This window comes from Diadema antillarum, unplaced genomic scaffold, assembly GCF_040938485.1.
Source record: "Diadema antillarum isolate AM-2024a unplaced genomic scaffold, OU_Dant_1.0 scf00000154, whole genome shotgun sequence".
Classification (NCBI taxonomy): domain Eukaryota; kingdom Metazoa; phylum Echinodermata; class Echinoidea; order Diadematoida; family Diadematidae; genus Diadema; species Diadema antillarum.
Window position 1 is genome coordinate 901,446 of NW_027271043.1, and position 12,772 is coordinate 914,217.

The window sequence follows — 12,772 nt, forward strand, 5'->3', positions numbered from 1 at the left end:
TTTCTTTATAAACAATGCTTCTATTTGAGGAAATTGCTTGCGTGTAAGGGTGGAATTGATGAGTTGCTGCCTTTGCGGAGATCTGTGCTGTCCGAGTGCTTTTCTAGATAATGTTGCTACACTCTGTTGTGAGGTCCAATTGGATATTAAACTTTAGACACTGTGTCAGGAGTGAAATTAGGCAAAAATGATGGTACATGTTGATGTAAACGCTAAAAGAAGTTGTAATCAAAATCAGACATTTTACTATTAAGATTAAGAAAGTTAGGAAATGGTAACTCTTGCACAAAATGTACTGCAGTTGGTCTAATGTTTCAAAGACACACAAAGTTTAAAACACAACTCAGTGGTCGTGTAGGAAGTATTTACAGTTTTTCATGCTGTAGTGGCCCCCTTGGCAGACAGAATATAAAAAGTTGTGGTTTCATGGCATTTCGATACTGTACGTCATCATTTTCAGCATTTTCAGTGTATGTCAGCATTTGGGAGGTCTGCATACAGTGTAGCTCTAAGTATAAGTATGTGGGTAATTCCGTGAAGTTGGGGCACAAAGTGTTACATTTTAACATACACCTGTAACTCAATACTAATTATGCTATATATATATTGTTTATAGGCTTTACATTTGTATTGAGACCATACATTTTCCTGGAAATTTTGTGCCATTCAGACTCAATTTTGATGAAGTTATTAAAACAATATGTAACGGTGTCCTGTAGCATCGTGACGTGTCCATGTAGCATCGTGATAGTTAAAATCTGGTCCTAAAAGACAAAGTAATGCAATTACAACTAGCTTGACCAAAATTTGATATAATATGCATAATTACTAGATTAGTCAGATAGCTAAATACAGTGTATCTTAATTCTCCTTTCCACAGTTTTACTTTTACAAATTTTAAAATTACATAATGTGTCACTCGTATGCTACGCGGTGTCCACCAAATGTAACAAAAAAGGACACCGAATAGCATTGGGATACATTTTGTTATTTTTTTTAAAAATTAAAACTGTGTACAGGAAATTTCAGATATTTAGCTATCTCATTCATATCTTGTAAATGCATATTGCATCAAATTTTGGTCAAGCTAATTGCCATAATTTGTCTCTTAGGAGTAGAGGACCAAATTTTAAAATATCATGATGCTACAGTACTGTACATTGACATGTCACGATGCTACATGACACTGTTACATATTGTTTAATAACTTCATCAAAATTGAGTCTGAATGGCACAAAATTTCCAGGAAAATGTGTGGCCTCAAGGCAAATGTAAAGCCTACAAACAATAAATGTATAGCATAATTAGTATTGAGTTATGCTGAAATGTATTTTTTAAATATCACGATGCTACATGGACACTGCCCCAACTTCATGGAATTACCCATGTACATTGTAGATGTGTGCAGCCAGACACTGCATAGAAATGATCATAATTTCACAGGATATGATGTAATGTTGCCATTCCACAGGCCTGCATTCATGGGCCAACTGCAATTCACTTGTTTGGAAGAGGGCACACTACTCCGCTGTTCAAAGTGATTTTTACATACATTGTACTTCCCTGATGGGGGCAAGGATTTTTTGTTTGTTTGTTTTTTTACTTTTTTTATACTTTCAAGTATGTTTATGATTTGTCTGGTATGCAGGGTTAGCCAATAAATGTTGAGTAGTCTTTGAATATTTTCAGAATTTTTCCTCCAGAATGTTACCAGCATCTGACTACTGCCCAAACTTGAAAGATTCAGGAGTCTATTAAAAAAAAAAAAAAAAAAGGGTAATGAGCATATGTGACCCGCGACAACGGTTTCAGGCAAAAGTCGCAAGAGAAAATTCCCTCCTAGGCGGGGTACAAAGATTTTGACCATTATTTTTGTCGATATAGGTTTTTTGCAGAAATCAAATCTTTAATATGTTTTCTACATCTACACTAAATTTCATAGCTTAAGACTAAATTTTTCCTATCGAAAATGGAATTTTAAGCACCCTATGTTTGATCGCACTCGTCAGTTTCGAGCTTCTTTCGAACGCCGCGCCAATATCCTCAGCGTTGCTATGGCGCAGGGTCTCGCATGCGATTGGCTGGTGCATCGCATACATTTACATAATTCGGCTTTCGGAGACACCGGTTGCAGCGTTTGGGGAATGCATTGTCCACGTACGATTGTACGATTACATGCTCCATTGTTCTTGCTATACTTAGTGGTTTATATACCCTCGGTCTGTAGTGCGTGGTCTTCGTTTGGCTTTCTATCCAAACTATTCTACCGCAATGTTCGACAATGGAAGTGAAACAAAAATCATGTAGCATGACATAATCGTGTGGAAAGAAAACTAAATATTCTCAAATGTGTCTACTTGTACTGTAGTAAAAATTATGATAGCAGACTGACTCAATGGAAGGTACAGATGAGAGGAAAGGAGCGGTCACATGTAACCAATCATATTCACATACACGTCAAGATCGCACCAAACGAACAAGTCGTGTTTGCTTGTTTGTTTGTTTGTTTGTTTGTTTTAATTCACTTAGCACCACTGAACAAAGCAACATATGCATGTCTTGTAAAAGCAAAACAAACAGGAAGCGTGACCCTTGCCAGCACTAGCAATTTTCTGCCTTCAAAAGGCACCACAATGAAAACGCGATTTGTAAATGTGTGGATTCGCCACAGCTCCTGTTACATGCACACGGCAGTGGCATATGGATGCCATTGCGTAATGCGTGCACCATACACATCCAGTGTACATTGTACATGTACACCATACGACGTGCAGTTATCGTATTCGCCATCTTGAAAGACGTACTGGTAAAAACCCGAGCGAAATGCATTGTTAATCGGCTCCATACGCTGAGCTCCGAGGAAGGTGCCCGGGATATTTGAATCTCTCAGTGAGCCAATCAGAAGGCGATGTGGTTGCTAGAGGCGGAGCTTAACATCGATTGGCACCATCGTACGGATGGGTGATTCTCCCCTCGCATCGCCGCTCGGACATTGTCTTTGAGAAAGAGGTGAATCTTCAAAGCCTGTTTTCTCGCAATTTTGTCAGGCTAACAACTTAAAAAGTGCATTTTATTTCTCTTTCTATGCCCACTTATGGTGCCGAAGAATACAAGTGTTTTATATCAATGCAAAGCTTAGGAAATGGGCAACAACATTCAGTGAAAAAATGAATTTTCAAAATTCCCGACTTTTGCCTGAAACCGTTGTCGCCGGTCACATATTAAACTCTGTAGCTTTGCATACCAGTACACTGCTGTGCCTCCCTCATGTACTGCTACAGTGTAGCACATTTGATATACTGTAAAAGTGGAAATTTTTGCGATGTTGAAATTTTCATGCATTTTGCGCAACCAGAAGCTAGTGCAAAAATAAAAGCACGCAAATATTTTTGCTTGCCATATGTTGCAGAAGTTGATTTCTTGATTCCGCGGAATTAAAAACTGTACGCTAAACCCTTTTTAACCGGCCGAGTGTGAAAAATTAGTTTCGCAAAAATATCCACCTTTACAGTATTGAATTAGAGCAAACATGGTACAGTGGATACATTGCTATGGATTTGCTAGCTGAGATCTTGAATTACAGTTTGAATATTGCAGAGCCGTCTTGGAAGGCACCCTGGGGGAATTAAAGCTACAATGTATTACAACATGTTACAATTTTTACTGACAATTGGCACACATGAATGTTTGAGAAACCCTATCCCATCGTGCAAAAGAGGGCTAAACAGGAGTGTAAGCATACAAAATATATTTGTATTATGTCTCCTATTTACAAAATGTACAATGTAGTGCAGGCAGTATACCCAAGTTTCTGAATACTTGTACAATGTATGAATTGCATTGGTGGTTTCTTTTTAATGGGACATGAAAAACTGTAATGTACATAATGTACATGATAGTATGTAATTTGATACATGAACCATGAATTGTGTAGTCAAAGTCCCAAGTGAATGAAATTCAAAGGATCCAATATTCTTCTACACATCATTGTTTTGTTACTGGTACCGGGTATACTGTACATAGTTGTCTTGTTTATTCTCAAAATCAACTATTTTGACAGATTGATTGCTCACCATGTAGTGCTTCAATTCGAAATGTTTGGTTTTCTCTTTATTTACTGTACAAATGTTTGTGAGTTGAATTAAAACCAGTTAGTCTTCATTATTCCTCTTCAAAATCTACAGTAATTTATCTGTTGTTTTACAGTCATAAAAGTCACCCATATTACATTTATTATTGATAAAAGCAGCTTCATTCAAGGATAGCATAGACTTGCGTAGTGACCTGCTGCAATGAGTTGAAGTTTACGCGGCTACCATGTTTAGCCCCGCCTCTAAATCAAGTGATGAGTCTAAAGGTACTGGAACCGTTGCGCACGTTTACCGGACATCAAGATTGCACATCCTTCTCACTTAGAATAGCAAACAGTGTCACTGTGTTTAATTTGAGCAATAAAGCTCAGAGAGGGGAAAAAAATCTGCTGTTCATAAAATTATATTACAGTGTAATCATCAAGTGTGTATCCCCAGTATAGATTGTATTTCTACTTTCTGTTTATTCCTGTCTAAAGTACAGAAGACAATGGGCTGCTGATAGTGTGTTGCCATGAAATAGCTGGTGTTATTATGGACTTTTATAAAAGATTACCTTGTACTCATATTTTCTTCCTTTGTGGCAAGAGTGACCATCAAAAGCAAGCCTTGCTGCTCATTAGATAAGACTATCTTATAGAGGATCTTGGGACCTAACGTTTCAGTTTGATCATATTCATAATGGAACCTGTTGCTGGAAGTAATGATGGAGCTGGTTTTGACCGACCAAGAGATGAGCTGGTTGCTAGGGGAAATAATGGTCATGGGTAAGCATGATGTTTGGCTTGAAAAGTAAAACTTTTACAGCCAGCTACTGTACGTATATACCATGTAGTACATGAATGATTTAAGTGGAATAACACTCCCATATGATGAGAGTGATAGCATTCTTATTCGGAGTATACTTAACATTCAGACTACTAGTATGGTGGGGTTCCTGAATGATATACATGTAGTGCTGCGAGGCACTGAATATTTGATGATTGATTGAATACTGCTGAATTCATGATGAGTTCACTTTTCACATTAGGTACATCCCTGTATGTGTATGCTGTATAATCACTTCATGTGAAAGATTTGGTGATCTGTGTTTGCTAAATTTGTATTTGACCCAAGACATGACTATCTACATTGTAGCATCATGTGCAGAGAATATTGCAGTAGCAGAGTGTATAAAGAGAACTTAAATGCTATTGAGAGGTCTTAACACCAATACTTAGTATATTGCAAAGGCTTAGCTAACTCTAATAAAGCGTAGTGTCAGTGTAATAGAATAGAAGAGTTGTGTCAATTGTTGTCTGTGGGAAACTTTCCAGAGAAGAGGAAACATCCTCACCAAATAATGATGAAGAAGCTGCAAGTAACATGGGAACCACAAGGAGAAGACCTTCGGTAGCGGAGTATCTAGACACCATGGAGGAGGAGGAGAAGCAAGAATTTTTGTGAGTAACTTGCATGCAAGTTGCTGAGGCCTGCCATGTTTAACTTGTGGAGTTCATCAGAAACACCTCTCCTGAAGGCACCCACCCCAGCATTTCACTTGAGCCATTAATTTATCATGTCAACACTGCTTGAATTTCAACATTGCAGTGTCTATGATGTGCATCTTATAGCTAACTTATGTGCCATAATTTTATTGGTATGGTGATTGTTACATAAACATTTCATTACTGGTCACATTGAATCTTTCATGTGCAGTTTACAGAAGCACAGCAAAGCTTTAAATTCTGAATGTGTAAAGTTGAACACACAGCATTCATACTGTGAACAATGCATGACTTAAAAGACAATTGAATGAACACAAGTAGAGCATGTCTTTCCTTAAACACCAGTTGATGTTTTTTTTTAATGTTAAAAGAATGATTGTTGCTCACAATGTAGCTTATCTAACGTGACTGAGTTCACTGATGTGCTGTAGTTGTTCAAACTTGACATAGCATGCATTGCAGTACAGTTTGTATTCCATGTTAAATCAATGACTTGAAAAATATGTGGTTAGGTTAATATCCATTAGGGATCATTATAAAATGGGTTCAAGAATGTAGCCAATAGGAAGCGCTGAAATGAGACACACCTCCTTCCTTTACTTCAGTACAATTGCACTGCCTGTAATCCTATGGTAGATTGCCGATCGTCTGTGCGCGCGGAGGCTCCTTTGATGAATTGCATGCATACGCGCTGTCAATCCTGTAAACAACTTCTAGTTCGGGCTGCTGGCCGGCCGGCCTGTCTTCCCCCTTGTGCATAACATGTGTGGCGTACGTATACTCTACTACTCTATACGTACACTTTGTACAGTACAGTAGACCAAGCGTTATGGGACCGGACGCGTACATGGAGTCACTTTGAAGAGCAAATCCGACGATTTAGCAGGTTAATTCTCACGCCGTTTTTTAGAGTATGTTGTCTAGTAGGCCTATATGAGGAGTCTATATCAAGTCTTTAAGGTAAAGGGTGCATATTCTATGTAAAATAAGTAAGTTTTCATGCGGGAACTTAAGTGTCGATCCGGAAACCCAACCCCCCATTATACTTATACTGTATGTGCGGGACTTCCGCGAGTGCGACGTGCGTAAATGTTTGGGACGAACATCTTCGGACGTCTTGACCCACAAAGGTACGTGAAAAACGCTGAAAAATGATGTTAGTTTTCGAATTTTCGACCCATTTTATAAAACAAATGATGCACAGGATTATTTCGTGGCGTTAGTGGAGGCGTAGCTCACTCTCGGGTATTTACAATGTAGTGCAACATGCACTCGGCTTCGCCTCGTGCATGTTTCACAATTGTAAATACCCTCGAGTGCACCACGCCTACACTAACACACTCTATCCTGTGCATCATTTGTATAATAATGCTGCCTGCTTCTGTTGTAGATGAATTTGATAACTGGCAGATAGCATGTTTGTACATCTGTACCGATCATGCCCCTGTTTGTGCAGTCCTAGTCAAGTTTATTTACATGGCAAAAGAATTTAAATCAAGAAACAGAGCCGTTTGTGCTTTTTTGAAGTGGCATTGGTATGTTACATTTGTACCTATAGCTATGCTTATTGGAATCATCAAATTTCCAGTGACTGTTACTTGAAATGGTTTGAGATGTGTACAGCTTATTAATTTGGAGACAAATATAGAAATGAATGCACACACTGAAACCCTGTAGCAGCTTTGATATAACCTACAGTTGTATACTCAGTATTTACCCTGTACGCAAATCAATAAGAATTTGTTAGTTTGTTATATTTTATGCTATATGGATAGCAAAACTAGTGGTCCCTCAGTTAGGCACACAATATAATGTATTTGTTATATCTCTGTGATTTTTTCTAGAATCTTCAAGTGTTTCAGCCCATATAGCAACAAGGCAGCCACTGTTTTTTTTTAATCCTGCCATAGTTTTGCCAAGATTTTATGTATTTTCTTCCCTTCAGTGGCATGAGTAATCATACAGTATGTGAGTGAGTGTCTGCACTATTTTAAGAAAAGTGCAAATGTGTAATCCAAATACTGACTAGCATACAGTTTGTACATCCATTGTCATAGTGTCAGTGGAGGTTTGTGCCTTGCACCCTGAAGCTGTATTTACTCAAGTGGCACAGTCCTGCCATCACCATTCATTTGCTTTTCACCTCAGGATTACATAACAGCATGTAAAGGGTCTCCCACAACTTAATCTTTCTGTCTGTGCCTCAGGCTGCAGTTGTTGTTTTTTAACTCCTCTTGTTTGGTATGATGTCGGCATGCATGGCAGTGTGTTTTATGTCTTTATATGTGTGTGTGTGTGTGTGTGTGTGTGTGTGTGTGTGTGTGTTATATTATGTATGCAAGGGAAAGGCTTTAGAAGGGTCAGCTTCATTGCTACAAAGGTGAAATATTAATTACATGTATCTTGGTTGTACAAATATCTAGGAGAAACATCTGTGCAAGATTGACTACAAGTGTGTACTACAGATTTGTAGCACAAAAGGATCTACAGTGCAAATGTGCAGATGGCAAACAAAGTCCCATGTATGCCTGTATGAATGTAATTTGTTTTCTACCTATGGTAGTATGTATATTCCCTGTATGATAAGTGTAATTTTGGTCCATTTAGAGGAGTTTATTTGGCCAGTGAGGCAATAAATTTTCTAATTTCCCTTCCTTCACGCTTCTAACATCAGTCAGTAGATTTTCCTCACCAAGTCTGCTGAGTGAAACTAGAGATTGTTACAATGTTTTTAAGCACTGTTAGTGAATAATTAAAGGACAGGTCCACCTTCGTATACATGTACATGTTGATTGAGTGAATGCAACATTATGGTGGAACACATCAGTGAAAGTTTGGTGAAAATCCCACAATCTGTTAAAAAGTTATGAATTTTTAAAGTATCTGCGCAGTCACTGCTGGATGAGAAGACTACTACAGTGTATGATGTCACATGCCTACAACGATGTAAGGAAAATAAAAAGAGAATTTCACAAAACTTTACTTTCTGAATAAACTTACACATTTCTTCGACTTGTTACTGACATACATACGCTGTAAGGGTAATGTTATTCCCCTGCCTTCTGAAAGAGAGAAGTTGAGTGCTCTTTTGTTATGCGGGAAAAGTGAACATATGTTGAATTTTCTTTAAATACTTTCCTTATATTGATGTACACATGTGACATCACAAGCTATAGTAGTCTTCTCATCCAGCCGTGACTGAGCAGAAACTTTAAAAATTCATAACTTTTGAACGGATTGTCTGATTTTCCTCAAACTGTCATTGATGTGTTCTACAGTACTAATATTGCTGCATAAACACAACCCACATGTCTACAATGTATGAAGGTGAACTTGTTCTTTACTTTGAGCTAAAATGAGCAAGTGTTACAACCTCTGGTTACAACAATGTCAATGTCAGTAATATTATTTAGCGAACATGATACCCTCTTGTATGCAGCCTTGAAATATCCGTGTCAGTCTAAAGCCTTGCTGTTGTTTCCATAGTAATTGATTTGCTGAGATAACTAAAAGTGACCAAATATAAATTTTGTTGCAATTTGACCAAAAAAATAAATATCATGTGTAGACTTGTATTGATAAGCAGTAAATTGAATGATCTTTGAAGAAAATGTGACATATTATATGTCAATGTAATGACCAAGATGACACACATCTGTTGCCAGTTGAATAACATACAATTATGATAAAAAATTTTTGTAGTTCTTGGCTATAAAAATTGGCAGAGATCTACTCTTCCATTGTGCATTTGCTAATTTTACTGTTTTTAAATAACATGACAATTTTTCCTCTTGGTACAAATGGATGCATGTTCATGGAACACACTACTCCTAATAATATGTAGATCTTGATGTGATGAAATAAGATGGTTTGAAATTATGCATGCAAAGTTACATGCATTTGTAGGTGTGATTAAGAATTCCATTCTAAATATTTCTTGCATCACTTTCCAGGATAGCTATACTGTGCGCTGATGTAAATTTGCATGTGATCCCATGTTACAACACTAGTCAATACCCTTTTGTATACTTTTATACAAAAGGGTACTTTTGTATACTTTTTTTGATTTTGATTTTTGCTGTATGTCATGTCAATCTTATTACAAAGTGTTGAGTGTGAGTGTGTGTGTTTTTATTTTTTCATGATGGAGAGGGAACTAACTATTGTATTGTATTATAGAAATACATGTAACTGTTTCCTGTTACTGCCTCAAGAAAAAAAATAATGAAAAGAAAATTATTGCCTTTGACCACTCCCAGATGTCTGATGCTAAAATATATGGTAAGAATATGTTTTGGTGCTTTGGTGCTACAAGTGTAAGAAGTTTCTGCTGGTTGATGATTTTTATTTTATACCACTCTTGAATTGGGTATAAGAAAATGCTTCAAATGAGCATGATGAGTGTAGTACTCATGTACAACTGGTATTTATGATGATGGCTGAAATGATCAAATTTTTCTTGTAGAGTACTACTTGTATATCAACTGATAGTATGTTGGATAGACACATTTGTAAACTGAGTTTTGAATTAAAGATTACATTTTGATGATATTTTCACCTCAAGTTTATTCATGTATTGCCAATTGTATTTCAGCCAGAAATTATGATATTGAGTTGTGTGATCTAAGGGAAATATAGGTATTATATATCTTTCTTTTTTTTTATATACGTCTGGGGTCTTTGACTGGTTTTTCATCTTTTGACTTTGTTCACCTGTTTTGTTTTTGTTTTTTAATTTTTAGGAAGAAATATGGCAAGGGGAAGCTGAAGGCACTCTCTGGATGGAAGGCTTTCAAGTATAACATTGCTCTGGTGAGTTTTACAGACATGGTCTGGTCTCTCTCATCAATTCATTGATCTTTGTCCTACAGTACAAGCACAAGCACATATTGAGAGACATTAGCGAACATTTCTAGGTTCTTTCCCAAAGCTGGTCATCAGTAAACTTTCTTTTTACCTGTTATTTGTTATAACCTGTTAGTTGTGGTGATGATTTAAAGTAAACATTGTATTGCAGAAAAACTTACAAATTATAAGACTATACAATCAAGTGTTCACAGCATTGTTGCTCACACCATGGACCTAATATACAAGGACATTCATTATATCGTTTTAATTCGTGCACCTGTACATCTCAAAAGTGCCACAAAGACCGTAGCATGCTTCACTGCTTTGATCTCATCATCGTCAACGCCAGCAAGTAGGGAGAAGAACAAGACAGAGATTCAAGAAATCTAAAACTATATGCGCAGAAGTAAATAATCACAAAAATCAAGTAAAGTGAATGTGCAGTTGTGGTGTGTGTATGTTAGGTAATCATGCCTCAAACAATTTCGATTGGGAGAAGCAGGCAGTTTTAATAAAAGAAAGCTAACATTTTGGCAGAATGATTGTCATTTGCGAGCTCAATATTTCACTTTTCCGCAGCATATTCCGGAGCAAAAAGGGACGGTAATGGTAGAGAACAGGTATATCTTGCCATTAGGCAAGGTCTTATAAGTGTGCGAAAATGTGCGAATCAGCAATTACCCATCTTTTGACACAGATCTCAGGTTTGCTGCTCCTCATCATCTGTATTTATTCAAAGACATTTCCGTCTGAAAAAGGCACCAGCGAAACAAGACTGACATGAACGAAACAATTCTTTTGTTAGTGATGATACATGATCACACAATCGTTATTGTCCTGACACCTGAATATACTCATTAAGATGCACATAATCATGTGTCGGCGACAATCATTACATCAAAGAAAGACTACCGTGAACAGTCCATGTATATTAAAGGGAAGCAGTCCTGAGATTTTCACTGTACTGATAATTAAGAAGAGTAAAAAGTATAACCTTTCACCAATTTATACGCGTGGACATAAAAAATTGTCTCCGTACGCGATTTAAAAAAATGATTCCTGCAAGCGATCGTGTAAGAGCCTGCCAAAAGGTGCAACGTCATTGATGCCCTACTCTCAAGTTGACAGCCATGCCTCAGAAAACCAATTTAAGTGTTCAAAATGATCATATCTGATTTTTTCATAAAATGTGACAATATGTGGTTTTATTATTTCAAACAAAATATTCCAAGCTTATTTATATATACAATTAATATAAAAATAAATAGTAAACATGTATTTATAAATAACTAGGGATGACGAGCAGAACACCGCTGGAAAGAGTTGTGCATCGATGACATATGACTCTCCACCAAGACTTGCTCATTTGCAGAGTCGCACTTTTTTAACCGAAATGTACGAGCTTATTTGGTGATTTGAAAGTTTGTTTTTGATGAAAGTAGTTCATTGGAGGTACCAACAACAACATATTTTTTTAAATTTCGTGAGGACTGCGTCCCTTTAACTCCATGCTCACACTAACTATACGTGGGCATACTAGTAGATGGCGAGTTGTAATGTTCTTAAAATTTTCTGTAGATTTTGATTTTTTGTGCTATTTCCCCTATTTTGGGGGTGCTGAACACGAATCCACTTGTTGCCATTTTTCTAACCGACGTCTTCACCCGTTGCCATGGCAACGCATTATTTTCCTTAAAAGAACATGTATTCTTCATTAAAAGTCATAAAAACAGGATGTAAACACCAAAATATGTCATTATAAATCCTTTTTGATTAGACTTGAGAAAGAATACAATTTTCATAATGTCATGGTTACCTTATAGCAATGACGGTCACCATGGCAACAACTCTCTATAAAGAAAAATCATATTTTTCATGAAAAAGCAAGAAAACATGACAAGATTGAGTGGAATATTTATCATAAATTACTATCTAGATTATCAGCTTATTTTTCCACTATGTTAATTTCACATCATTTTCGTTGCTATAGCAACAACATGACAAAAGCTGTCTTTTAAAGAAAAATAAGCATTGCGATTGAAAGAAAAGCAAGAATACGTCCATAGATTATAAATTTCTGTAAACTGTAGTGAGATTTTTTTGAGCTATTTCCTTTATTTTGTTGGTGCCAAACACGAATCGACCTGTTGCCATATTTCTAAATGACATCTTTAGCCGTTGCCATGGCAACAAATTATTTTCTTTGAAATAACATGTATTCTTCAATAAGCAGCACAAAAGCATGCTAAAAACACCAAATAAGTCAATATAAACATATCACGCTTCAATCAAATTAAAACTCACAATTTCCGACTGTCGCAGCAACCTCATAGCAATAACGGTTGC

At 36.8% G+C, this 12,772-nt stretch overlaps 1 protein-coding gene across 1 annotated transcript in view; it reads left to right on the forward strand.

The window, feature by feature from the left end:
* LOC139721988 (transmembrane channel-like protein 7) overlaps positions 1–12,772 on the forward strand; it is a 78,158-nt gene that overhangs the window by 16,626 nt on the left and 48,760 nt on the right. Inside the window, exon 3 of the mRNA XM_071633315.1 lies at positions 10,321–10,390. Coding sequence (XP_071489416.1) covers positions 10,321–10,390 — 70 coding nt within the window. The remainder of the gene's footprint in view (positions 1–10,320; positions 10,391–12,772) is intronic.